Source organism: Dromiciops gliroides, chromosome 4 (genome assembly GCF_019393635.1).
Source record: "Dromiciops gliroides isolate mDroGli1 chromosome 4, mDroGli1.pri, whole genome shotgun sequence".
In the NCBI taxonomy this organism is placed as follows: domain Eukaryota; kingdom Metazoa; phylum Chordata; class Mammalia; order Microbiotheria; family Microbiotheriidae; genus Dromiciops; species Dromiciops gliroides.
The window spans coordinates 24,386,636-24,413,824 of NC_057864.1; the positions used below are offsets into that span (position 1 = coordinate 24,386,636).

General features: G+C 46.4%; 1 protein-coding gene across 2 annotated transcripts in view; it reads right to left on the bottom strand.

The window, feature by feature from the left end:
• The window catches only part of ACOT11 (acyl-CoA thioesterase 11), a 78,973-nt gene extending 57,369 nt beyond the window's left edge, over nt 1-21,604 (bottom strand). Inside the window, exon 1 of one of the 2 annotated variants that reach the window (XM_043963816.1) lies at nt 21,524-21,604. Coding sequence is in view for 1 of the 2 variants with exons in the window: in XM_043963815.1 (XP_043819750.1) it covers nt 20,925-20,954 (30 nt within the window). In the remaining variant the exon portion in view is untranslated. Of the gene's footprint in view, nt 1-20,924; nt 21,090-21,523 lie in introns of those variants that run through there. The other variant, XM_043963815.1, reaches the window with a different exon arrangement.
• Nucleotides 21,605-27,189: the final 5,585 nt, after the last annotated feature.

Here is a 27,189-nt window from a genome sequence, read left to right on the forward strand (position 1 = left end):
AGTTACATCTTGTAGAAACTTGGTTGTTTGAATTTCGTCTCTCACATTAGAATGTAAGCTCCTTGAGGGCAGGAACTCTAGGTGGGTTTTTTTCTTCCTTTGTAATTTTAGCTCTTAGCACAGTGCCTGGCTTGATAAATGCTTGTGGACTATTTTTCTCTACATACTTAGATATGTATTTGTTGTCTCTCCTAATAGAATATGAGCTCTTTGAGGGCAGAGACTAATTCCCTTTTTTATTTTTGTATCCCCTGAGACCAGCACAGTGCTCGGCACATGGTAGACACTTGATAAATGCTTTTTGATTGATCAACCTATCCCAGCAGCACAGAGAGGCCTTAGTAAATGTCTGTTGCTATTCTCTCCTCCCCTCTTCTAAATTCTTCACTCTCTCCTCCCTGTTCTACCCCAATTCCCATCTGTATTCTTCTCCTCCTCTCTCCCTTCTCTCTCCGCCATATCACCTCCTTCCCAATGACCCCTCCCACAAAAGAACCATCCCCAGGAACAAGCCATTCAACCATCAGCATCGATTAAGTGCTGGCTGTGGGCCAGGCATGGGGGATATAGAGCAAAATGAAACGTCTCCTGCCCTCCCAGGGCTTACAAATCAACCCTGTAGCCGGTCGTGCCTAACAATATTTCTCTACCAGGGAAGTTAAATGGAGAGCTGGCCTTGGATCTAGGGGCTGGAAGGGAAGCTTAGGTGGGGAGGAGCTTCCCCAGCGCCCCTTAGAATTAGAATGAGCCCTCCCCTTTCACTCTCCCTCCTCACTACTGACCCAGGGCAAGTCACTTTCCCTCTCTGGGGCTCCATTTCCATACCTTTCAAACAAGGGGATTGGATTAGATTAACCCTAAATTTCCTTCCCTTCCAGCCCCAGATAGAATGATCCCTTTTGTCACCGTCCTCTTTTCCCTCCTTTTATTTCCCCTCCACTCATTCTTTTCTCCCCTTTCCTTTTCTCTTTCTCCCCTCTTCTCTCCCTCCCGCTTTCCTCCTCTTCTCCCCTCTCCTTTCTACCTCTCCCCTGATTCCTTTCTTCCTCTCTTCCCTCGCCCCTCCAAGAAAGGCGGGCCTGGCTCAGTGGGAGGAGGGGGCAGGAGAGCTGGCTGGTGACAGGCACGTGCCACAGGGTAATGCTGGTGCCCCCACTGTGCGCCAGCCCACCCACTGGCAACACCACCCTCTCAGACAAAGCCTCTCAGGTGTCAAACCCCCCAAGGGCCGTGCCTCAGTTATCCACGTTAATTTACACCCTGGAGACCCTGGAAATATTAACAAGATGGATGGAGTATTTTTAGAATATTAGGGGACTGAAAGGAACTAAGTGTCTGGCCTCATTAAAAATCTTCAGTCTCACTCAGCTGTCAAATTTTTAAGGCTGTTGACGGATGCTGCCTCTGGGTCCCCATGGCAACCAGATGCATTACCTCGCGACGGCAGCCCGCTCACCATCACCCCGCAAGTGACCCACTTCTGGGCCAGGGGAGCAGGGGTTGGGGGAGGGGTTTTTTTTTTTAAAAAGCACCTTAAAAGTCAAATATATCATTTGTCATCATCACAGTCTCTGTTCTGGGGCTAATAACCCACAAGGTGGGAAGGAGAACCTGCCAGGAAAATGAGAAGGTTCACAGGAGAGGAAACGGGGGGAAAAGAACAGAGGTTGAGAGAAAGAATGAGAGGGATGAGAAAGAAAGGAGAGGAGAAACACACATGGGGAGAAAAGGAAGGAAGGAACGTACCACCAGAGAAAGAAAAAAAAGTGAATAGGGAGAGGAGGGAAATATGAATGAGGAGAGAGGGGAAGAGAGAAGAGAAAGAGAAAGAGAGAGTGGGAAAGAAGAGAGAAAGAGAAGGCAAAGAGGAGGATATAGAGGTAGAAAGAGAAAAGGGGAAGAGAAGTGAGAGGAGGGAGGAGAAAAGGAGAGAAAGAAAAAGAGAAAGGGGAGATGAAAGAAGAGAAGGGGAGAGAGAGAAAGGGAAAGAAGGAAGAAAAAAGGAGGAGAGGAGAAAAGAAAGAGAAGGCCAAGCCCATCATGCCTTTTCTGTGTTCCCATCCACTGGGTACATTTCCATGGCCCCCAGAGCAGGGCGACTCATCAGCCTTCTGAGATCACAAGCTGTTAGCAGAGGAAAGAAGTTGGCCAAATCTTTGATTTTCTGCCCAGGTGAAAACTGCAGCAGGCATGGGCCAAGGGGCAGGTAGGGGCAGAGGAGAGCTCCGGGGGCTGGGCACGAGGATCCCTTTCATTTAGGGCTCCTCCTCACCTCCCTTGCCAGGTCCTCATCTTCCCGGCACCTGCCGCCCTGAGAAACCTCCAATCAGAACATCACCCGAGCCATCTAGCCTGGAGACCTCCCTGGGCTACCATCCAGGCCCATGAGAAATCACTGCACCTGGTTGGGGCATGCTTATCTCTGGAAGTCCAAACCCATCACTAGAGCTGGGTCCTGGATCCCAGACTCAGCTCTCTGACTCCTTGGGGAAGTCCCTTCCCCTCTCTGGGCTCCTCTCTAAGATGAGAGGTTTGGACTAATGATCATAGGACCTAGATTTAGAGCAAGGCCAGCTTCTTACAAAGGAAGAAAGGAGGCCCAGAAAAGTCAAGGTCACATGGAGAGGAGAGGAAGGTAACAAAGTACCTACTAAGTGCCAAGTAGCATGCTAAGCACTTTACAAATATTATCTCATTTCAGCCTCATAACAACCCTGAGAGGTGGGTGCTATTGTGTTCCCATTTAACTGTTGAAGAAACTGAGGCAGGTAGAAGTTAAGTGACTCACCCAAAGTCACATAGTATCTGTGACTGAATTTGAACTCAGGTCTTCAAGACTCCACGCCCAGTAACCACTGTGACACCTAGCTACCTTTCACAGGCAGTAAGTAACACAGTCAGGATTTGAATCTACATCTGACTCCAAATACAGCACTTCTCAGGAGTCAGGTCCCTCCCACCTCTGCCATTCTGCATGCGTGATCTATGCTCGCTCATCCTTTCCAGTTCTGGCAGATTACAGAATGCCAGTTCTCAGGTCCTTTCTGTGGCGGATGCTGAGAAGGAGAACAAAGCAAGCCGGGAACATCCAAGAACCTCGGAACACAGAGGGCTCCTGCTGGGGACCCCCATCCCATTCTAAGCCTCCAGGGTGGAGTTTCACCCAGACCTAAAGACAGGGCCCTCCCCTCGAGTAATTTACAAAGCAGCTAATGGAGACACCACTCAATCAGAAGATCGGCTGTCAGGGCTAGGAGCTCTCTTGGTGGACAAAGAAGATGGTTGAGATAGAGCAAGAGGGGGATCTTAAAGATCATCCAACCCAATCCCTCTCATTTTACAGATTAGCAAACCAAGGCATAGAAAGGCGAATCCACTCCCCCAGGGTCATGCTGTTAGCAAATAAGTATCCAAGGCAAGATCTGAACCCAGCTCATCCTAACTCCAAGGCCAGGGCCATGCAGTCCTGAGAGCTGAAGCAAGCAGGGAAGACTTCCTGGAAGAGGTAAAAGGGTAAGAGCATGTGGGTTCTAAGACAAGGGCCTTCTCTTTCCCTGGGAAGAGCCACCAAGTCCTTTCTGAGCCCTCGGGTTTTCTATTCAATAACCAGTAGCATCCATGCCCACCTCATCACTGCTCTGACAGCAGTCAGGGGCTGAACCCAAGGACTGGAAATTGGGGAGCCCGGAGACCCCCAGAGAGTCCCTGGTGGAGAGAAGATCTGGCCCAACTCCTGGGCTCTGAGGACAAGCTGTATGAGCCTGGGCTAAGCAAACCTCACAAAAGAACAAGAACCCACAGTTGGGGTTTTGTTGTTGTTGTTTTTTAAGATCATGGGATTAGACCAGGAAAGACCCTAAGAGATTATCAAGTCCAGACCATTTTCTGGATGAGGAAACTGAGGCTCTCAGAGACAAGGTTATTTGTGCGAGGTCACCGTAGCCATAAGTGGCAGAGCTGAAATCCAAACCCGTGTCCCCTGGCTCCCAGCCCAGGGCTCATTCCACTGAACCAGAACCAGTCAGAAATGCCCTTGACAGCCTTGAAGAACAGAAAGAGCCGACTGGGGAGGTCTGAGTGCAGGTGTGAGAAGAAAGTTACCTTCTGACCCACCTGGTGCTACTGCTCCTGAGCTCACAGACCCCTTTGTGGGGGTGGGGGGGGGCGTCCAGGGCCAGAGCCCCTACTCCAGAACCAGACCACAGCAGTCACGAGAACAGCAGCCGAGTTATGGCTTTGGGAGGGGCCTCACCTGGCCCTCTGCCCCCTGTTCAAAGGCTCACCCAGGCGACCAGGTCACCTTAGACAGCAAAATCCTACGCCTGGCCCCTCCCCCTGGGGAGGCTTTCCTACTGGCTGGGGCCTCTCCCAGGAAGAAGGTGGGAAGGGAGGTTTCAAACATCCCTGGGAGTCAGGGCTTGAACTAAGAGTTTTAGCATCTGAGTCAGAATTATTGCTTGGAGGCTGGACTCTGAAACTTCCTAGTTGGGTGACAGGGGGCGAATCGCTTTGCCAGTGATGGGCCTCAGTTTCCCGATCTGTAAAATGAGCATAATAACACTTGCACACTCTACCTGGAAAGGCAATTGTGAGGGAAGCATTAGAGAAATGGGGGCGGGGGAGAGGGAAGGATAGATAAAGATGATGAGGCTGTTACCCCGGCCAGGGAGTGCTTTATTTTTAACCATTTTCCCAATGCCTAAATGCTTCAGAATTCTAGTGTCCAAGCTTGGCCCCAAAGAAGAACTAGGAGAAGACACCTCCTCCTGCTGCTTGGCAGAGGTAGGGGGCTATGGGTCTGGAACACGGCATACAAACACAGGTTATTTTTTTCAATGTGTTGGTTAGTTTTGTTGAACTGTTTTCTTCCCTTCTTTTTTATTCCTTATTTTAAGAACAAATGAGATAACAAATAACAAACACTTTGTAAACCTCTAAATCTATTATTATAAGGGATGACTCTCTGGGAGGGGAAAGAGGAAAGGACACATGTACAGTGGGAAATGCCGGTGACATAAAAAACAATGTTTCCAAAACTGATGTTAAATCAATGCTCAGGGCAGCTAGGTGGCGCAGTGGATAAAGCACCAGCCCTGGATTCAGGAGTACCTGAGTTCAAATCCAGCCTCAGACACTTGATACTTACTAGCTGTGTGACCCTGGGCAAGTCACTTAACCCCCATTTCCCTGAAATAAAAAAAATCAGTGCTCACTGAATGAAAGTTGAGAACGATGCCTATGTTGGAATAGGGGTGAGGGACTGGGAGGGCCCTCCTGCTCCAATGCTCACCCCAAAGCAGGCGACGCAGGGGGTGTTGGGATTGCTGGTCTGGGAGCCAGAAGCCCTGGTCCAAATCCCAGCTATGCTGCACCCATGCTTTGTGTGACTCTGGGCAACTCCCTTCTCCCTTCTCCCTGTTTCCTCTGTAAGATGGGGATAATAGCAAAGTCATTATGAGCTTCCAATGAGATAATGGATGCAAGGCTCTCTGCAAAAAAAATGAAAGCCCTCTAGAACCATCACCTATTATTCTTCCCTAAATCACCAAGGACCCCAGTGGCTGTGTACAGTGGTTGCTATTATTATCATTATTAATAATAATCATAATTAGAAGTAAGACCCAGGTCTCCTGACTCAAGTCCTTCCCTTCTCCCAGGGAGGGGTCTTTTCTGCTCTCTGCTGTCTCGTCTGCCCAGCACTGACAGAGGGCAGAGGCCTTTGGAGTCTGGGGGGAAGGGAGGGAAGGGGAGGCAGGAGGCTTCTGGCCCAGGACCCTGGCCAGGGACCAGCCTGGCAGGACGTTCTGTCCCCTTGGATTCTATGAACCAGTAAGATTCAGAGAAGAGGGGAGGTCACTGTTCCCCAGCAACTACCCTGGGGTCAGCCCAGGCCAAGGACAGAGGGACAGGCAGCCGTGGGAGGCTGAGGCCTGTTGCCCGGCGTGAGAGCTCAGAAGCCACCTGGTAGAGAGCTCTCTTCTCTCCTCAGGGCCAGCCTCGCCGAACACTTACAGTGGCCCTGTGTGTGTCCAGCCTCGGCCTCGGGGCACTGCCCAGCTGCAAAATGTGCCGGCTGGAGGGGCACTCTAGGTCACCAAAGCTAGCTAGTGATTTCAGGTGAGGCCAAGGGAAGGCTCTGGCTCCAAGTCACAGAAGGAGCGGACGGCAGGGCTGGGGCTCTATGCCCCTCACTCTGCCTGTCACTCAGCACACCAAGCTCTCATCCAACGAGCACTTATTAAATGCTAAGATAAAAGCCAGGCAGTCTCTGCCCCCCCACCCCCACCCTGAGACCTGTATTCTGTTTGGGCAAATTAACACTTACTCAGTAAGTAAGAAAATATTGTTTGTTGTCTCTTCCATTAGACTCTGTCATCCTGGAGGGTCAGGGTGGCATATTTACCTTTCCTGGTATCCCCAACATTTAGCACAGTGCATGGCACATTATCAGTGTTTGTTGACTGACTCATTATGAAGGGACTTTAGAGATAATCTAATCTAATCCCCTGATTTGATCTAACTTCAGTTCAGAGGTGAAGTAAGGTAGGCAGAGGTGACCTACCTGCTGCCTGGCAAGCCATGTTTTTCAAGGAGGTCAGTACTTGGAGAAGAAGGAAAGAACAGGGGCTGAACTCCTTGAAAAGGAGGGAGGGGGCAGCCAGGTGGTACAGTGGATAAAGTACTGGCCCTGGATTCAGGAGGACCTGAGTTCAAATCCAACTTCAGACACTTGACACTTACTAGCTGTGTGACCTTGGGCAAGTCACTTAACCCTTATTGCCCCACCAAAAACAAACAAACCAAAAAAAAAGAAAAGAAAAGGAGGGAGGGGGGCAGCTAGGTGGCACAGTGGATAAAGCACTGGCCCTGGATTCAGGAGGACCTGAGTTCAAATCCGGCCTCGGACACTTGACACTTACTAGCTGTGTGACCCTGGGCAAGTCACTTAACCGCTGCCTCAGCTAACTCAAATGTAAAATGGAGATAATAATTGCACTTACTTCCCAGGGTTCTTATAAGGATCAAATGAGATAATATTTGTAAAGCGTTAGATACATGCTATCCTCACCATCACCATCATTGGTATAGGGAGGGTCAAAAGTCACAAAGGGGGTTCAATATTTAATAACTCCTTTACTTTTGTTTTGACTTTACAATACCATGGTGGCAATACAGCATATGTAGAAAATGAATTTATATTACGTGTGAAAAATTAACTCATAAATGGCAAAAAATCAAGAAAAAGGGGGCAGCTAGGTGGTGCAGTAGATAAAGCACTGGCCCTGGATTCAGGAAGACCTGAGTTCAAATCTGGCCTCAGATACTTGACACTAGCTGTGTGACCCTGGGCAAGTCACTTAATCCCCATTGCCCTGAAAAAAAAAAATCAAGAAAAAGAAGTTTTTAAAGTTACCAAAACACCATAACTTTTGGCCCACCCTGTAGTAATGAGTTTGTCATCCTTTGGGGGCCTTTGTCACATCCTATGGTTTGTTGAGACCAAATGGTTTATATGGAGTTTATTGGCTCCCATGGCTCTGTATCTCCATAACCCTCTCCCTAATTAGACTGCAAACTCCCTGAGGGCAGGGACCATGACTGTCTTAGTCTTTCTTTGCATCCCCAGCATTTAGCACAGTGCCTGGCAGTAATTGGGATTTGTTGACTGACTGATTTTACCCACGTGGAAACTCAAGTCCAGAGAGTAGATGTATTAGAGGTCTTTAAATTCGAACTCAGATCTTACAGAGGAGCCCAGCCTCAGAACCGGGCCAGATCTTAGAGGAAACCAAGGCCCAGCCAAATTAAGTGACTTGGGCTAGTGGGTACTTTACTCCAATTGGTAAACATCCCAGGGAGGATTCGAACCCAGCTCTACTTGCCTCCAAATCTGGGATTCTATTTGCTATCCCTCTCCCCTAACGATCGCACTGCAGCTAATGGCAGCTAAGGTGGAACAGACCTGGATTCTACTCCTTGACCTTGCAACTTTGGAATGTCATTCTCTGTTGAACCTCAGTTCCCTCTTCTGTAAAATGGGGAAGACCCACCTCCCAGGCTTATTTCTAGGAGAGAATTTTGTCAATTTGAAAGTGCTGGATCAGCATCATCTAGAAGCTCTGAGTGTGAAGGGTGCTAGGAGCTGGGAAGGGGTTGGGGAAGGATCAGGTGGGGGGGGGGGAGTAGGGCAGGGCTCTCCTGTGGGGCCTGAGTTCCCGGTGATTCATTCATTCATGTATAGCTGGCTTTAACCACAACTGACATTCTGCCCACAGCCCCACACAACTCCTCAGAAAAAGCAGAATAAACAGCCCAGCTTCCGGCTGGAACAAAGGGGCCCTGAGCTCCCAGCTGGAGGTCCCCCACCCAGGTCAGAGCTGAAGTCCTGCAAGGTACACAGAGTTCCCAGCCCACAAAGACAACACCCCACTCCCTCATCCACAGCTGCCCCTATCCTCAGATGACTAAGCCATCCCAGAGACCCCAGGGGCCAAGTCAGTGTTTACTTTGCTTTGGGTTGGGAGGGAGAGGAAAGAGGAAGGGAGGAGGGTAGAGGTGAAATCCCCCTGTGACCTCTCCCAGCCCCCAATGAAGGTGCAGTACTTAGCCTCAAAGCTATGGACATCTGAAGTCTTTATAATTCATCAGTTCACATGTAATTGTGGCATTTAGAGAAAGTGGGAAGCCCCAGCTCTGAAATCAGAGGCCCTGTGTGACCTTAAACTGGTCATTTCCCCTCTGGGCCTCAGTGTCCTCGTCTGTAAAATGAGAGGGGGAGGGAGCTAGACGACCTCTGAGGTTCCCTCTAACACTACATCTACGATCCCTGGATCTTAATTCAATTTAAAGGATGTTGGAGTCTCTGAGTTGGATGCTACCTAGCCCACCAAACCCCCAATTCATGGGGGATCCCCTCTATTGGACTTTTCCAGGAGATATCCAGGGAGGGGGAGCCCAACAAGTCTTGAGATGGCCCCTTCCACTCATTGTTAGCAATTGTTTCCCTACTCAACTCCACGCCTGGCATAGAGTTTGAACTTAATGAATGTCTCATCTATCTACGTTTATCTATCTGACAACAGACTTAAGTTGGCTTCTTAGCAACTCCCATTCATTTCTTCTAGCTCGGCCCCATGGGGCCAAACCCCATGTTCCAACCAATGAGCATCACATGACCATCTATGTGACTTAGTGAATATAAAACTGCTAGAGCAGTGGTTCCCATTCACTGGGTTGGTTTATGATGGCGGAACAAGAGGTTCACGCTAAAAAAAAATTTCATGACATCTTAAGCAGTGAATAATTGCAGAATATTATGAGTAGTATATTAAATCACCCTCAGGGCTCATAACACATTTTTGTTGTTGTTGAAGGGGGACTGAAGAACAAAAAACGTTGGGAACCACAGTCCCTGGGAGCTCTTTGAGGCTGTCAGAAATTACATTACTTTTCCTGGGGTCATGTAGTCCCTGAGTGTTCTAGAGAAGATTTGAACCCAACTCCAAGCGCAGGACTATCCAATACCCTGGGCTGTCTCTAGATGTAGTTGTTCCATTCAATTTAATCACTGGTTTTTCAATGTCTACGATGTGCTTGGTGATCACTTAGACAAAGCATTCACTCCCCAAGCAGGAAGGACCTCAATGAGTCTACACAATAACAGTGTGTGTGATAGGGGTAGTATAGAAACAGGCCCAGAGAAGTTCTTAGATTTAGAGCTGAATGAGTCCTTAAAGACCATCAATCCCCTCTTTTTTTACAGATGAAGAAACTGAGGCCGAGAGAAGAGAAGGTCTTGTCTAGTCTATGGATTCTGCCGAGACTGAGGAGCTGATAACAAGGACAGCCTGAGCTGGCTTTCCTGGTCAGCAAAAGCCCCCCCTCATTGTGTTATCTTTGACTTCCTCATATTCTGTCTCATTTCAGGACAAAGCAGAAGGAGGAAACAGTCATGAGATGGTGTAATCACCCTCTCCTATGCTCACTCATATATGCCAAAGCCTTTTCAGAGCATTTATTCCCTACTTATCAGTTTCCCCACCAGCTAAGGCTTCACTTGTTTCTGTTCTCTTCTATTTGAGTAGAAGTCCTGGTTCCTGCCTCTTTCCTGAGCTTAGATGGGTATGGGAGAAAAATAAAATTTACATTTAATTGTTTCCAGAGTAACCAGCTGCTAAAGAATACAGACTGTCACCTTGGAAAGAGTCCCTAGCCCCTATCTAGCTGTGGCTACTTAAAGATGCCATGCTGCAGACTTAAGGACCAATTCTCCTTGGAACTCATAGCTAGCTCTCTTCTCTGTTGCCAGGGGTCGCTCTACTCCGGACTGCCACAACTGACTTATGCTCTTCTAGGTGTATTGTCTCCTACCTAAACTGCAAGATGCCATGGCTGATGGGGTGGGGGGGGGGGTAGAAGAGAGCAAGGAGAGAGAGAGAAAGATCTTCTCTCAAAGAGAAAGGGAAAGAATGATTCCTCTCTCAGGAGATGGGTTCTTCTTCCACAATAGGCTTCTTTAGATTTCCAAGAACCATGATATTTCCTGGAATGTTCAGAACTGGCACATTGGATTTTTAAAGGCTACCCCATGTCCATAATCCTCAGCAAGCCACTGGCAAGCTGCTCTTCTAATTCCATCAAAGTGAAGGTCATGCCTCTTAAAGGGGCCAGAAAGTGAAAACCCTTTGCACTTCCTTTAAGACATTAACACAAAGATGCGGTGTCTGCTATATGCTTTTTATATGATTTCATCACTGAAGTGTCAGAGGTGGGGGCAGGAGGGAGAGGACAGGAGAAATCAATTAAACAGTAGTGTTTTCCTCACCAGCTTCTCCCACTCCCCAAACACACACACACACACACACACACACACACACATTGTCTCTGTCTCTCTTCTCTCTGTCTCTCTCTGTCTCTCTCTGTGTGTCATTCTCCATCTCTCTGTCCCTCTCTGTCTCTGATTCTTTCTCTAGTCATGCTGTATCTGTCTCTCTGTCTGTCTCTCAATCTTGTGGGAACTAGTAGAGAGAGAGCCCTGAATAGGAATCAGAAGGCTCTGGTTGGATTCATCACTCTTCCTCAGTTTCTTCATCTGTCAAACAAGGTTAATAACACATGATCTGCCTCACACTCTTGTTGTCTGGTATGGTGGATGAAGCCCTGGATGCAATCAAGGGACGCCTGGGTTCTAATCCTGACTCTGACACCTCCTGTCCGTGTGACCTTGGGGAAGTTGCTTGGGCAGGCAATGAAGTTTTGCATTTTACTCAAGTCTCAGCCCACCCACCAGCACAGAGCATAAGACTGGACACCCTGAAGCACTTTTCACATTGCCCACTAAACAAAGACTTGGTCCCAGGCATGGGACAGTCAGTGGCCTTACTTTACTGCAAAGAACAACTCTGGGCCCCCAAAATGTGCATTCCCCCACCCAGGAAAGCAGTATTCTTGAACTCTATGGGAACAAGATGTCTTGCTATTGATGCCTGACTCCCCAGAGAACAGTCAGTCCTAGAAAAGGGCCCATGCCAAGGGCCCCCTCCAAGCCCTGGCTTCCCCAGCCCTGCCACTCACTGTGGACTCATGTGGGGTGAGTCCCTTCCCCGCCTCAGGACTTTCGTTTCCTCCTCCGTAAATGAGGGAGTTAGACTAGACAGTCTCCCTGGACCATCCTTCCTTACCACAGCCCAGAGAGGCAGCAGAGCTGGGATTTGAACTAAGTTTTCTGATGTCAAGTTCGATGCTCCTTATGTGGGAGTGGGCTATCCCACCAGGTGAAACTCACCTGGCCTGGCCTGGCCTGGCCTGGCAGTTTTGTTGGACGGGGGCGAGGTCTCAGGAGAAGCCCATCCTGGGGTCCTTGAGTCAAAGGTACCCATTGCCCTGCCACTAAGGAGATCACACCCTTTACCTCTCTTGTTCTCAACTGGAAATTCAGAAGGCTGAACTACTTGAGTAGGGAAGCCATTCCAGGCTCTGATATTGTTTCCAAGATCTCTCCCAGCTCTGACATCCTCATTTCAAAGGCTCACCAGCTCACTGAGATGGTGTAATCACCCTCTCCTATGCAAGGACCCTTGCAAATTCCCCCAGCTGCTAAAGCCTCCACCCACACACACACTTCTCTTTTGTATATACCTACCTACATCCCTGTTACCTCCCCCTGGCTAGACTATAAGCTCCCTGAGGGCAGGGACTTCTGTCTTTGTGTCCCCACACCTGGTGCCTGGCATTTAGAAGGTACTTAATAAATGCTCATTGACTGATTGCAGATCCTCGAGTCTCATCCACTTATTTTACACAGGAGGAAACTCAGAGTAATGCTAAAAATCCCCTCTAAGTCATTCTGTCTCTGTCTTGTTTGTATCTAGTGTGCATGTTGTCTCCCCTATTTGTAAACTCTGAGAGGGTAAAGACCATTGTTTTGGCTTTTCTTGGTGTCTCAGTAGATAATTAATGAATTCTGCTAACCTGGCCTCAGAAGGGAAGCAACAGGACTTGGGTTCTGGGCCTTAAATCCAATAGGAGAAGCTTTGGATGGCAAGAAATCTCATGCTGGGCAACCTCCCTTCAGTAAACAGTAATAGAGCTCCTGCCCTGTGCCTGGCCAATATAAGTTGTCTTTATTACTAATTACTACAGGAGGCAGCACATAATGAGGGCAAAGGAGGAGACCAAAGTCCCTTTGGAGTTGAATGAGATGCTTTCTGTCCCTGCTTCTGGAAGACTTTACCTCTTCTCTTTTGCCCTAATAAGCCTCGCCTTCTGCAATAACACCAACAACTGATGCTTCTATTGAGCCCTAAGGTTTTCAAAGTATATTGTCAGGGGCAGCTAGGTGGCGCAGTGGATAGAGCACCGGCCCTGGAGTCAGGAGTACCTGAGTTCAAATCCGGCCTTAGACACTTAACACTTACTAGCTGTGTGACCCTGGGCAAGTCACTTAACCCCAATTGCCTCACTAAAAAATAAATAAATAAACAAACAAAGTATATTGTCACATCTGAGTCTCTCCCCACCCCTTAAGAGGTAGTGTTTATAACTTTTCACAAAAATACAGATCTAAATAATTGGATGTAAATATTAGATATAAACAAATGGAAAAATATCAATTGCTTAAAAAAAATATCAATTGCTCATGGATAGGCTGAGCCAATATAAGAAAAAATGATAACTCTACTTAAGTTAATTCACTTATTTAATTTCATACTGATCAAATTAATAAAGTATTGTTTTATAGAACTAGAAAAAATAATAACAAATTCATCTGGAAGAACAAAAGGTCAAGAATATCAAGATAATAATTTTTTTTTTAATATGAATGAAAGTGGCCTAGCAGTACCAGATCTCAAACTATAGCACAAAGCAGTAATCATTAAAACAATCTGATACTGGCTAAGAAAATAGACTGGTGGATCAGTGAAATAAATTAGGTACACAGTACACAGTAGTAAATGACCACAGTAATCCAGTGTTTGATAAAACCCAAAAGCCCCATCTTTTGGGACAAGAACTTGCTATTTGTTTTGTTTTGTTTTGTTTTGTTTTGCAGGGCAATGAGGGTTAAGTGACTTGCCCAGGGTCACATAGCTAGTTAATTGTCAAGTGTCTGAGGCCGGATTTGAACTCAGGTACTCCTGAATCCAGGGCCGGTGCTTTATCCACTATGCCACCTAACTGCCCCCAAGAACTTGCTATTTGACAAAAACTGCTGAGAAAACTAAAAATCAGTTTGGCATAAACTAGGCATAGACCAACATCTTACACTATACACCAAGATATGGTCAAAATGGGTACATAATTTAGACATAAAGGGTGATAGTATGGGCAAATTAGGGAAGCATAGAATAGTTTACTTGTCAAATCTATGGATAAGGGAAGACTTTATGACCAAACAAGAAATAGAGAGAATTACAAGCTGTAAAGTGGATCATTTTGATTATATTAAATTAAAAAGTTTTTTCACAAACAAAACCAATGCAACCAAGATTAGAAAGAAAGTAAAAAGCTGGAGGAAACTTTTTACAGCAAATGTCTCTGATAAAGGGCTCATTTCTCAAATATTTAGACAACTGGGTCAAATTTATAAGAATATGTCATTCCCCAATTAATAAACGGTCAAAGGATATGAATAGGTAGTTTTTAGACAAAGAAATTAAAAGAATCTATAGCCATATGAAAAGTGTTCTTAATCACTATTGATTAGAGAAAAACAAATTAAAACAACTCTGAAGTACCACCCCATACCTATCAAATTGACTAATATGACAGGAAAGAAAAATGATAAATGTTGGAGGGGATGTGGGAAAATTAGGACATGAATGCATCATTGGTAGAGTTGTAAACTGATCAAATCATTCTGGAGAGCAATTTGGAACTATGCCCAAAGGGCAATAAAATCATGCATACCTTTTGACCCAGTTATACCACTGCTAGGTCTGTATACCAAAGAAATGGAAGAAAGTGGGAAAGGGTCAATTTGTACAAAAATAATTTTTGTACAAAAATATTTATAGCAATTCTTTTTGTGCTAGCAAAGAATTGGAAATTATGGGGATGACCATTAATTTGGAGAATGGCTGAACAAGTTGTGGCATATGATTGTAATGAAAACTGTTGTGCTATAAGAAGTGATGAGCTTACTGATTTCAGAAAAACTTGGAAAGACTTACATGAACTGATGCAAAGTAAAGTGAGCAGAAACAGGAAAACATTGTTCACAGTAACAGCAACATTGTATGATAATTTACTGCGAATGACATAGCTATTCTCAGCAATGCAATGATTTAAGACAATTTCAAAGGACTCATGATGAAAAATGCTTATCTACCTCCAGAGAAAAAAACCTAATGGAGTCTGAACACATACTATTTTTCACTTTATTTTTTTCGTGATTTTTTTGTTCTGTGTTTTCTTTCACAAAATGACTAATATGGAAATATGATTGCACATGTATGACCTATATAAAATTGCTTACTGTCTCAGGATGCAGGGAGGAGGGAGAGAGAATTTAGAACTCAAAAATTTTAAAATGAATGTTAAGGGGGCAGCTAGGTGCTGCAGTGGATAAAATACTGGCTCTGGATTCAGAAGGACCTGAGTTCAAATTCCACCTCAGACACTTGACACTTACTAGCTGTGTGACCCGGGGCAAGTCACTTAACCCTCATTGCCAAAAACAAACAAAAACAAAACAAAAAAAAGAATGTTAAAAATTATTTTATATGTAAGTAGGAAAAAGAAAATATTCATTTTTTTAAAGTGGTAGAGTTTTTATCCTATCTTTCAGATAAGAAGAATGAGATTCAGAGAACTGAAGTAGAGCTGAAGTGGGATATAGCAGCAAGTCACAGAATCACAGAACATCAGAGCTGGAAGGAATCTTTGAAATCATCCAATCCAATCTCTGTCTTTTGACAGAGGAAAAAACTAAGGTTCAATGATATGAATTAAATTGCCAAACTTCACCCAGCAAATTGAAGAGCCAGGATTAGACCTCAAATCCTATGTTCTACCCACACTTTGTGAAGTCGTCTTATTCACTCCTTTCGCCTTCCCCCACCATTGGACTATAAACTCCTTGAGGACAGGACAAACATTTGGTTTCATCCTAACATCCCTGGGAGATAATGGGGTATCTTCCCCAATCAGAGTATAAGTTTTTGGTGGGCAAGACCTACATTTGGTTTTATCTTATGATCTCAAGGAAATAATAGGTTCCCCTCTTATTAGACTGGAAGTTCCCTGAAGGCAGGACCAACATCTCCCCCCCGGGGAGAGAATGGGATCTTCCAATGGAGGCTAAAGGAAGACATGCTGTAGAGAGGATTCCCTGTAGCCCTGGCATTGAGCCCAAGGCCCTGCACAGAACAAGCACTTTCATCGATACTGAAAGAACAGATCATACAAGGAGTGAAATAACAGAATGGGCTAGAGACCATAAGAAAGACCTAAACAATGGGTTATGGTGGGGTGTTGGGCAATTCAGAGAGAGCCTCCAGCTGGGAAGGAATTAGGGAAGGCTTCATGGAAGAGGCGGCCCCTGAGTAGGGCCTCAATGCATAGCCCAGGGGCTCTCCAGGAGAAGGGAAAGAGCCTAAACCTCATTCCTGGGGACCACTGGCTCCTTCCAGCTCAGAAATCCTGATTCTGTGCTTTGTTGCTATACCCCACTTTCTCTCCACATTAGCTCTTCCTAATGTCAGTTTCCTCATCTGTGAAATGGGGATAATTGGGGGGGGGGGGCAACGAGGGTTAAGTGACTTGCCCAGGGTCACACAGCTTGTAAGTGTCAAGTGTCTGAGGTCAGATTTGAACTCAGATCCTCCTGAATCCAGGGCCGGTGCTTTATCCATTGCGCCACCTAGCTGCCTGATAATAATCTTTTATTTGGTACAGATCTGTGATTTCACCTGTGTAGAGATCTCCTGGTGTGGACACTCCCTCTACCAGTTCAGAGTCACTCTAGCTCTGCAATTTGTAGCTGCCTGAGGGCCCTGAGAGGGGAGGTGATTTGCCTAGGGTCACACTGTCAGTCAAGCATTTATTAAGCATTTACTATGTGCCAGCCACTGTAAATAGATGAGGACAGATGAAGAAAGTTGTATGTCAAAGACAGGTCTCAAACCCAGGTCTGCCTGGCTCCAAGGCTTGGTCTCTATGCCACTTTTCCTCACTGACTCTCTTTGCTCTCTTAGGAAGATTATTTTAGCAGCTGTAAGGAATGGAAGTTTGAGTCCAACTAGGGGACTATTAGAATAGCCCATCAAACTTGGCTATGACAGCTCCCAGGGAGAGACTGCACACAAGGGCAAGAGCAGGTCCCCGATCCCTACTGGGAGACCCCCAAACCCACACCAGGTCTCTGCAGGCTGGCAACTCAGGCACCCACCATCCAGTGCTGGGTCCCAGATCTAGGGAGAAGTGAGAAGAGGACCTTCATGGGAGGAGAGGTGGGGAGTTCCCAGGTAAGGAGGCTCTGGACACATCTGCTGAGAAAGGAAGGTGTTCAGAAGCCAGTAGCAGCTTCAGTTTGGCTCCGACCCCAGACTCAGAACAAGGTCTCACTACCAGTCTCCAGACCAGCCTGCAGAGGAATAACCAGGGCAGGAATCCCACACCAAAGAGAGCCTGCAGTTCTGCCACTCTGAACCAAAAGAGCTTTCTCGGTGGCTGATAGGGACTAAGTCTAGCAGAATCCTCATACTCAGACCTAAACCCAAGTTAGGAACTTACAGAAGGCAGGGGGCTGGGGGTGGGGGTGGGGAGGTGGGCAGCTATTAGACTTTGCCCTGGATCAGATCACTTTGAGAGCACGGAAAACCTGCAAGTCTCCAGCTTATCCCTGAGAGATGCTGGCATACTACAATACTTTATACCCCAAGAAAGTAGTAATAGGACCAGACCAGACCTTCTCTCCAGAGAAGGCTTTAACATCAAGTTTGAAGTGAGGAATCAGGCTAGAAAAGTGAACTAAAAAAAAAACAACCCACCATAATGAGCTATCATGATGGCAGAGGACCCCAAAGAAAAACACAACTTAGGTACAACCTCAACTAGAATTCCTATAAGTCAAGAAGCGAGAGTTAAAAAAAAAATTTTAAACTTTTAATAAATGGAATGAGAACACTTGAGGAAAAAATTAGAAAAGAAATGAGAGCTATGAGAAGAAAGAATTGGAAAGTGAATTAACAGCTTGGCACAAGAGGCACTAAACCTTGTCCAAACAACAAACTTCCTGAAAATTAAAATGGACCAAATAGGAGCCAAATTCATGATGAAACTAGAAATATCAAAACAAAGACAAAAGACTAAAAAAAATGTAAGATATCTCATAGTAAAAACAACTGACCTAGAAAACAGATCAAGGAGAAAAAATTTAAGAATCGCTGAACCTTCTGAACACTATGACTAAAAAAGAGAGAGAGAGAGCCTAGACATCACAGTTCATGAAACATTAAAAGAAACTTAAAAACCTCCTGAAAGAGACCCTCAAATGAAAACTTCTAGTATCATCAGAGCCAAAATCCAGAGTTTCCAGGTCAAAGAAAATATACTGCAAGTGGTTGACAAGAAAGAATCCAAATACCAAGGAGCCACAGTCAGGATCACATACAATTTAGCAGCCCCCACTATAAAGGAGCAGAAAACTTGGAACATGGTCTCCCATAAGGCAAAGGAGGTGAACTTACAGCCAAGAATAACTTACCAGCAAAACTGAATATGGGGGGGTTCGGGGCGGGGTAGAAATGGACCTTTAATGAAATAGAGGAATTCCAAGCATGAACAACAGATCAGAACTCTGGAGAAACTTTGAAGTACATACAGAAGTAAAGAGAAGAATGAATGAACAATGATGAAGAGGTCCAATTGGATAAGACATGGAGGTAGTTCTTCTATGTCGTGATAATCTTAATAAAAGAATGGAAAGAGAGGGTAAGAGGAATACATTTGGGAATGGGATGGGGGGAAGGGAAAGAAAGTTTAGAGAAAACTATTCACATAAACAGTACACAAATAGGTATCTACACAAACAAGAAGGAGAGGCTGGTGGGTTATGACTAATACTTGAACCTCAATCTCAGCTGAACTGGTCAAAATAAGGAAGAAAACACAGATAGAGTTGGGTATAGGAATGTGTTTCCCTCAACAGGGAAATAGGAAGGAAAGCAGAAGGAGGAAGAATTAGGAGAGATTCATCCTAAACAAAACAAATTCTAAGGATATACAAATATATTTCTAACTCATTTTGAGGTGGCAAAGAATGGAAATCCCTGGGGGTACTCATAAATTGAGGAATGGCTGAAGAAGTTATGGTATATAAATGTGACCCAATATAGTCGCCATGAATTCTTATCTGCACAATAACCAAGCAGGATTCCAGAGGGCGAATGAGAAAGCCCGTTACCTAGCTTCTGATAAAGAGGTGAAGGATTAAGGATCCAGGATGAGATAAATGGTCTTGTTGTTATTCAGTCATTTTCAGTCATGTCTGACTCTCCGTGACCCCATTTGGGGTTTTCTTGGCAAAGGTCCTGGAGTGGTCTGCTGTTTCCTTCTCCAGCTCATTTTATAGATGAGGAACTGAGGCAAACAGGGTTAAGTGACTTCCCCTGGGTCACACAGCTAGTGAGTGTCTGAGGTCAAATTTGAATTCAGGTCTTCCTGAATCCAGATTCAGTGCTCTATCCACTGAGCCATCTAGCTGGGGGGGTGGGGGTATTTTTGGAAATGACCAATGCAGAAATTTGTTTTGATTGACTCAATCCCTCTCAGTATTTCAGGCAACACCAGAAGGCCAGAAATTATCAAGGAGTTGTCATCTTGTACCAACAGAAGATATCTCTACTTCAAGAATTGGTGCATGATGCCCACCCCAGGTCTGGACCAAAAAAGGCTTGAGTGGAAGCTAGAGTAGGCATACCAAGTTTTGGAAAGTGTTTGAATGTCAGAGAAAATGCTTTGTGACCCTTAAGGTGTTATATAATATATTTAAATTATTATTATTAAAGGGATCTCAAAGACCACACCTGTTCAGGTACAACCCTTACCTGAACAGGAATCTAACCTGTGAACATTCCCACTCATTGATCCTCTGATTGCAAACTTCCAGTGGCCACAAACTCACCCCTTCACACAACCATAGAATCTCTTGAGTTGGAAGAGAACCTAGCATCCATATTACCCACTCCCTACCAAAGAAAGCATCCCTTTTACAGAAATATAAGGAGTGGACTTCTAGCCTCTGAAGACACCAAGGAAAAGAAACCCACCCCCTCCAGGAGGCATTGAGTTCCACTTTAGGAACTCCCCAATCATTAGGAAGTTCTTCCCTAAAATCAAGCCTGAATTTGCCCCCCACCTCCTCCTGCAATTCCACCGTGGGAGAGCTGGGTCCCTTGGGAAGTTTTCCTTAGGTGCAGCCGTTGGACCTGCCTCTCTACAGTCTCCCCAGGGTCGGCTTCAGTTCTCTGGTATCTAATCTCAGCTCCAAAGTCCCGGCTCCAGGGTTTCTCTTGGTGACGGTTGGTAGAGGTCATCTTCCTAGGTTTCTTTTTCCATAGTCCCTAGTCCGGAGTTTATAGGATCGTGGATCAGACGCTGGAAGAGACCTTAGTGGCCATCTAGTGCCCCCTCCATTTTACAGATGAGGAAAACAAGTTACAACGAGATAAAGGGATGTATTTGCCCAAGGTCATTCCAGGTAGGAAGCAGTGGCTACAGGGAGGATTCTAACCCAGGTGTTCTGACTCCAAGTCTAGAGCTCCTTCATTCTGTCCATCAGGGAGCATTTATTAAAAGATCTGCTCAATCCCTCCGTCTCCCAAGTCCCTAGGCCCTCCACCCCCAAACATAGAAAAGTTGTCTGGGCCACTGCTGAGAGAACATCTGACTGGAACGCCAGCACGCAAGCATCCTCGGAATTAACTCCACAGAGCTACGAGCGAGGGAGGTGAAATTTAGACTGGAGGGCTCTGCAGAGAACTCTGGGAGCAGAACCCAGACACTCTCGGAATTCCAGCCGCAAAAAACCCAAAGTTACCGGGACATTTCCACTCCCACCACCACCAGCAACCCCCTCCGGCTCGGGCAGCCAGCCAGCCCAGCAAACCGCGGGGGAGGGGGTCGAGAGAAGGGGAAGGTTTGCAGAGGTTTTTTGGTTTGGGGGTTCCCCCTCCCCCACACCCCGGGAGGGAAAAGGAGAGGGGGCCGAGCTCAAGGTAGACGAGACTTGCTAAACTTCGGAGGATCAGATTCTAGCTGGAAGTGACCTTAGAGGTCATCTAACGCAGCCCCCTCATTTGACAAAGGAGGAAACTGAGGCCGGAGAGGCTATGCAGTCATCCTCCCCGTGCCCCAGCTGCAGCCCCAACACCCCCCCTCCCGCCACTCAGGACGTCCCCCCACCCCGACACGCTCCCTACCCGCCGGAGCTGGGTGCCAATGTTCTGCATTTTCGCTGATGGGCTGCCCTGTGCTTGCAGACCGTAGGCACGACCGTTAGCCTGGGAGCTCCGGTAACTGACTGACCCTCTTCAGTGATATTCGCGTCACCTGAGTGGCGTTCCCGGCTCAGGGCTTTAAATGAAGCCGTGCTCTCCACTCCACCCTCCCCCCCCCACCCCTCCCCCCCCGACCCTTCCTCCTTCACCTTCTCTCAACCCCTTCCTTCCCAGTGCCATCCTCCCCCACGCCACCCCCCAACGAAGCCAGACTGTCCTGAGCTTCCTCCCAGTCTCGGGGTAGCTCCTTCTCCACCCCCGCAGCCCACTCTTCTGGACTCGTTCCAGCAGGGTCGCCCGGACCCCGCCGAACCAGGAGAGAGCCAAACCTCTGCCCGGTCAGGGGCGGAGCCACGTGGCAGCTCCACCCGCTGGGCACAGTGGCTGGGCACCGGGCACGTCCGGCCGAGGGCAGCCTTCATGGGAGCATTCCCCCCACCAGGGGTCGGACCGAGGCCGGCTGGAGGAGCCAGCCTCAGGGGGGAGGGAGGGAGGGACAGAGGAACGGGCGCCGGACCCACCTGCCAGTCCCCTTCACCCGAGAGGGCTCTAGCTCTCCCTCCCTTGGGGCCCCAGGCAGCCTACAGCCAACTGGCTCCCAGACAGGGGCACACCCCCTCACTTCCTGAGAACAGAGAACTCAACTTTTCTTAAGGAGGCACTTTGGAAATCCATCCACCAGCAACTCATTAGACAGTCACCGGTCCCTGGCACTCACTAGACCTGCCCTTCTGCAGCCCCCCAGCCTCTCTGCAGGGGGGCCAGGGGATTCCAGGGCTGATTGAAGGACCCGAGGAAGAGAAGATTGGAGCGGCGAGGGGAGGACTAGTTGGCTGTCTTAAAGTATCCCAAGAGCCAGCACATGAAATAGGAGTCCAACTTCTTCACCTTGGTTGGGGGGGAGGGGGACAGCAAAGTGGGGTGGGGATGGCACCACTGATGTGGGAAAGGTGAGCACAGCTCTCCCAGAGCCGGATAGGATACCTTGGGAGGTGCCCTGCCCCCCTCACCCAAGAGATCTCCAACCAAAGGGTATGAGTTCTTGTTGGACAAGGGTCTCCCATGCCCCTTCTTCTATCTTTGGATTCTCTGAGTAGTTCATCCTTCACCCAACTGACAACCGGGTGGCCAGACTAGGGCTGGCAGTCAGACAAGAGGCTACAGGAAGAGGAAGGGAGGGGGAGGGAGGGCATCTTTGCCATGGGGTACATGGGGATTCGTATTGGAGATCAGACAAGGGAAGGTCTGGTTCACTCACCAGGGCTTGATTTAGCCCTCTGTGAAGAGCCCAGCCCCTTGGCTCAGAGCCAGCCTAGGGCAGGCGAGAGAATCTGGACTTGGCATCAATCAACTGCTGGCTTCCTAGCCTAGCTCTGTCTGTTGCTCCCTGTATGACCTTAGTGGAGAGTGGGGAGAGGGATTTATGAAAATATCCCAAAGACAGGACCCATCCTGTTTTGGTCTTTGTATAGCTAGTGCTTAACAGTGCCTGACACATAGTAGGTGATCAATAAATGCTTGGTGATTAATATCACCAGGCAATTTAAAAGTTGATGAGCACACAAAGACAAAAACAAAACAGTCCCTGACCTCAAGGAGCTTATGTTGGGTGGGGGGCACAATGTGCAACATATACACACACAGAGAACAAGCCCACAAAATATTTACAAGTAATTTCCCAGGGTGGAGCACCAGCATCCGAGTTTGATCAATATGGGCTTCCTATAAGGGATAGCACTTGAGCTGAGCTTTGAGGAAAGCCAGGTACTCTAAATAACAGAGGTGAGGAGGGAGGGCACATCAGGCAAAGGAGACAACTCGTGCATAGGTACGAAGTTGGGAAATGTATGAGAGAAACAGAAATTGGGGTGGTTTGGCTAGAATGCAGAGTTCATGAAGGGCTGTAATGTGTGGGAAGCCCAGAGAGGCATGTCTAGACAAAGTCAGCTTGACTGTCATCAAGAGAGAGAGTTTTACATTTTATTTGGAAGGCAGCAGGGACCACCGGCACTCCCAGATTTATAGGAAGCCAGCGTACACCCATCTGCCTGGGGCCTCATCTGAGCTGTCCTGGCTGATATTTGTTTAGCAGGGAAGCATTTTGGAATTAAGGGAAGAAACTGCTAGGCATGTACTTCAAGGAGGTCAACGATAAAAAAGAAAGGTCACACACACAGCAAAAATATTTATAGCAGCCCTTTTTGTAGTAGGAGAAACATGGGGGGGGGGAAGTAGATGGTCATCACCTAGGGGATGGCGAGACCAGCTGTTGTATGTGAATGTAACAGAATATATTGTTCTATGAGAAACAATGACGATGAGGGCATAGAGAAGCATGGAAAGACTCCTCTGAACAGATGCAGAGGGAAGTGAGCAGGGCAAAGAAACAGACACAATGAAAACAAAAAGAACAAAACTGATGTTGCAGAATTGGCCCAAAACCAAAACTTGAGAAGTTACCTCTGCTGCTTTTTTTTTCTTTCTTTTTTTTTTGCAGGGCAATTGGGGTTAAGTGACTTGCCCAAGGTCACACAGCTAGTAAGTGTTAAGTGTCTAAGGCTAGATTTGAACTCAGGTCCTCCTAACTCCAGGACCGGTGCTCTATCCACTGCACCACCTAGCTGCCCCTGTGCCTCTGCTTCTTTGCAGAGGGAGGAACTACAATGACTGGAACCTGAAAAGAATGTGAGATTTTTCCCAATCCTTTGGCTGGTTATGTTGTTTCACCTTGGGATGGCTGTCTCTGAGAATTGTAAATAATGTAAAAACAAAGGAAATCCATTAATTTAAAAAACAAAACCATATACCTGGGGGGCAGCTAGGTGGCACAGGGGATAGAGCATCAGCCCTGGAGTCAGGAGGACCTGAGTTCTTTATCCACTGAGCCACCTAGCAGCCCCCTGGAAGCGATCTTAGAGGGGCATGAGGTGGTGGAGGGAGCAGAGGGCCCATGGGGGAAGGGTAGGAGGGAAACAGAGAAAAATCCTGGGAAGCAAATTTGGGCTCATCATTATAACAATAACTGACATTTCTCTGGCGCTTACATGTTAGAAAAAAACTTTAGGGGCAGCTAAGTGGCGCAGTGAATAGAGCACCTGCCCTGGAGTCAGGAGGACCTGAGTTCAAATCCAGCCTCAGACACTTGACACTTACTAGCTGTGTGACCTTGGGCAAGTCACTTAACCCCAATTGCCTCACACAAAAACAAAAAAAAGAAAAATACTTTATAGTTATCTCATGTGAAGCCCAAAACAACCCAACAGAGGAGGTACAACAGTTGCTATGATATCCATTTTATAGGGGAAGAAACAGACTTAGATAGATGCAAGACAACAAGCAAATAACAGAGGCCAAATATGAACCCGAGGCTTCTTAACAATTGGAACTGTCCAATAATGCAGGGCGGCTAGGGGGCGCCAGAGTGCACAGAGACCAGGGCCTGGAGTCAGGAAGACTCATCTTCCTGAGTTCAAATCTCGCCTCAGACACTCACTAGCTGTGTGACCCTGGAAAAGTCACTTCCCCCTGTTTGCCTCAGTTTCCTCCTGTGTAAAATGAGCTGGAGACTGACCGTCCCAAATGGTGTCACAGAGAGTTAGACCCAACTGAAATGAGTGAACAACAACAAAGAATGGATTGTGTATTCGGAAAAGACACTGAGGTCTGAGTGCTCTTTTTGTAATCACCATGACAACCCTGTGAGATAGATGCTATTATTTTGCCCATTTCACAGATAGGGAAACTGAGGCAAACAGGGTGAAGTGACTTACAGCTAGTGAGTGTTTGAGGCTGGATTTGAACTCTGGTCTTCCTGTCTCCAGGCCCAGGGCTCCATCTACTTCACCACAAGTTGCCACTAAGAGTATCTATACAGTGCTGGACTGGGGAGTAGTAAGATGTGAACTTACCTCTGTCACTTACCTGTGTGATCCTCTGTGCCTCAGTTTCCTCCTCTGAAAAATGAGAGGGTTGCACCTTACACCTTATACAAAAATAAGGTCAAAATGGGTTCAAGACTTAGACACAAAGGGTGATACCATAGATAAATTAGGAGAGGAAGGAATAGTTTATCCTCTCAGATCCATGGAGAGGAAAACAATTTATGACTAAACAAGAGATAGAGAATATTATGAAGTTCAAGATGGAAGACTTTGATTGCATTAAATTTAAAAGTTTTTGTACAAACAGAAGCAATGCAGCCAAAATTAGAAGGGAGGCAGGAAACTGGGAAACAATTCTTACAGCCAGCATTTCTGATAAAGGCCTCATTTCTAAAATATATCAGGAACTAAATCAAATTTATAAGGATGCAAGTCATTCCCCAATTGAGAAATGGTCAAAGGATATGAACAGGCAGTTTTCTGATGAAGGAGTCAAAGCTTTCTATTGCCATATGAAAAAATGCTCTAAATCACTATTGATCAGAGAAATGCAAATTAAATACCACCTGACACCTATCAGTTGGCTAATATGACAAAAAAGAAAAATAATAAATGTTGGAGAAGCTGTTGAAAAATTGGAACACTAATGCACTGTTGGTGGAGCTGTGAACTGATCCAACCATTATGGAGAGCAATTTGTAACTATGCCCAAAGGGCTATAGGACTGTTCATATCCTTTGACCCAGTGGTACCACTGCTAGGTCTGTATCCCAAAGAGACCATAGAAAAGGATAAAGGACCCACATATACAAAAATATTTATAGCAGCTCTCTTTGTGGTAGCAAAGAATTGGAAATCGAGAGAATGCCCATCAATAGGGGAATAGCTAAACAAGTTGTGGTATATGAATGTAATAGAATACTATCGTGCTATAAGAAATGATGAGCAGGAGGAATTTAGAGAAACCTGGAAGGACTTACATGAACTAATGCTGACTGAGAGGAGCAGAACCAGGAGAACACTGTACACAGTAACAGCAACATTGTGTGATGAGCAATGGGGATAGATTTGGCTCTTCTCAGCAGTGCAGTGATCCAAAGCAGTTTCAAAGAACTCATGATAGAAAATGTTCTCAACATCCAGAAAAAAAGGATTGTGAATTATGAAAGCAAAATGAACCATACTGTTTCTACTTTTGGACTGGTTTTTTGTTCCTTCTGTAATGACTAGAGTGACACCACCTGCTGGAGAGCTACTGTAGGAAAGCTCCACCATGAGGAGAAGGCATCTGAGGGCAAGCCATGTGGTCAGTTCCTTGGCGTCAGGAAGTGACATTTCCTTGTGGGTACTGCCTATCAAAGCTACCAGCCAATCAACTTGAGGAGCCTCCCGTTTCTGGGAGGAGGACACACGAAGTAGGAAGCAGATGCTGGCGGAGGGCTTCTTCCTCTTTTGGTTCCTGACCTCGCCGTGACAGGTTGGATGACAGGGTCTCTTGGAAATAGTTAGATTTTTACCTTTCTCTCTGATCCTAATGTTCTTTAATAAATACCTAAACACTTAAATACTCTTGCTAAAGCTTATAATTTATTGGCAACCACTCATTAGATTTTAGATAGTACAACTAGAATTTTAGCCCTTACACTTCTTTTTTTGAGGTTTTTCCTTTGTGCTCTGATTCTTCTTTCACAAGATAACTAATGTAGAAATATGTTTAATGTGATTGTACATATACAACCTATGTCAGACTGCTTTCCATCTTGGGGAGGAGGGAGGGAAGGGAGGGTGGGAGAAAAAAATTGGAACTAAAAATCCTGTGAAAACAAATGTTGAAAACTATCCTTATATGTAACTGGAAAATAATAAAATACTTTTGGGGGGGGCAGGGCAATGAGGGTTCAGTGACTTGCCCAGGGTCACACAGCTAGTAAGTGTCAAGTGTCTGAGGCCAGATTTGAACTCAGGTCCTCCTGAATCCAGGGCTGGTGCTTTATCCACTGCACCACCTAGCTGCCCCCATAAAATACTTTTTAAAAAAATGAGAGGGTTGGACTGAATGTCCTTCAAGGTCCCTTCCAACTCCAGAGCCTGCTTCAAAGCCAAAGACTTGGAATCTTGGGAGTGGAAGTTCAGACTGTAGGTGAGCCCCTTTTTTGGGTGAGCCCTCGGTTTCCTAATCTATTAAGTGGATATAATAATATTTATAGTACTGACCTCACAGGGTTACCCTGAGCATCAGAAGAGATAATATACCTCAAGTGACTACAGACCTTCAAGTGCTATGTAAATGCCTGCTTCTAGCATTA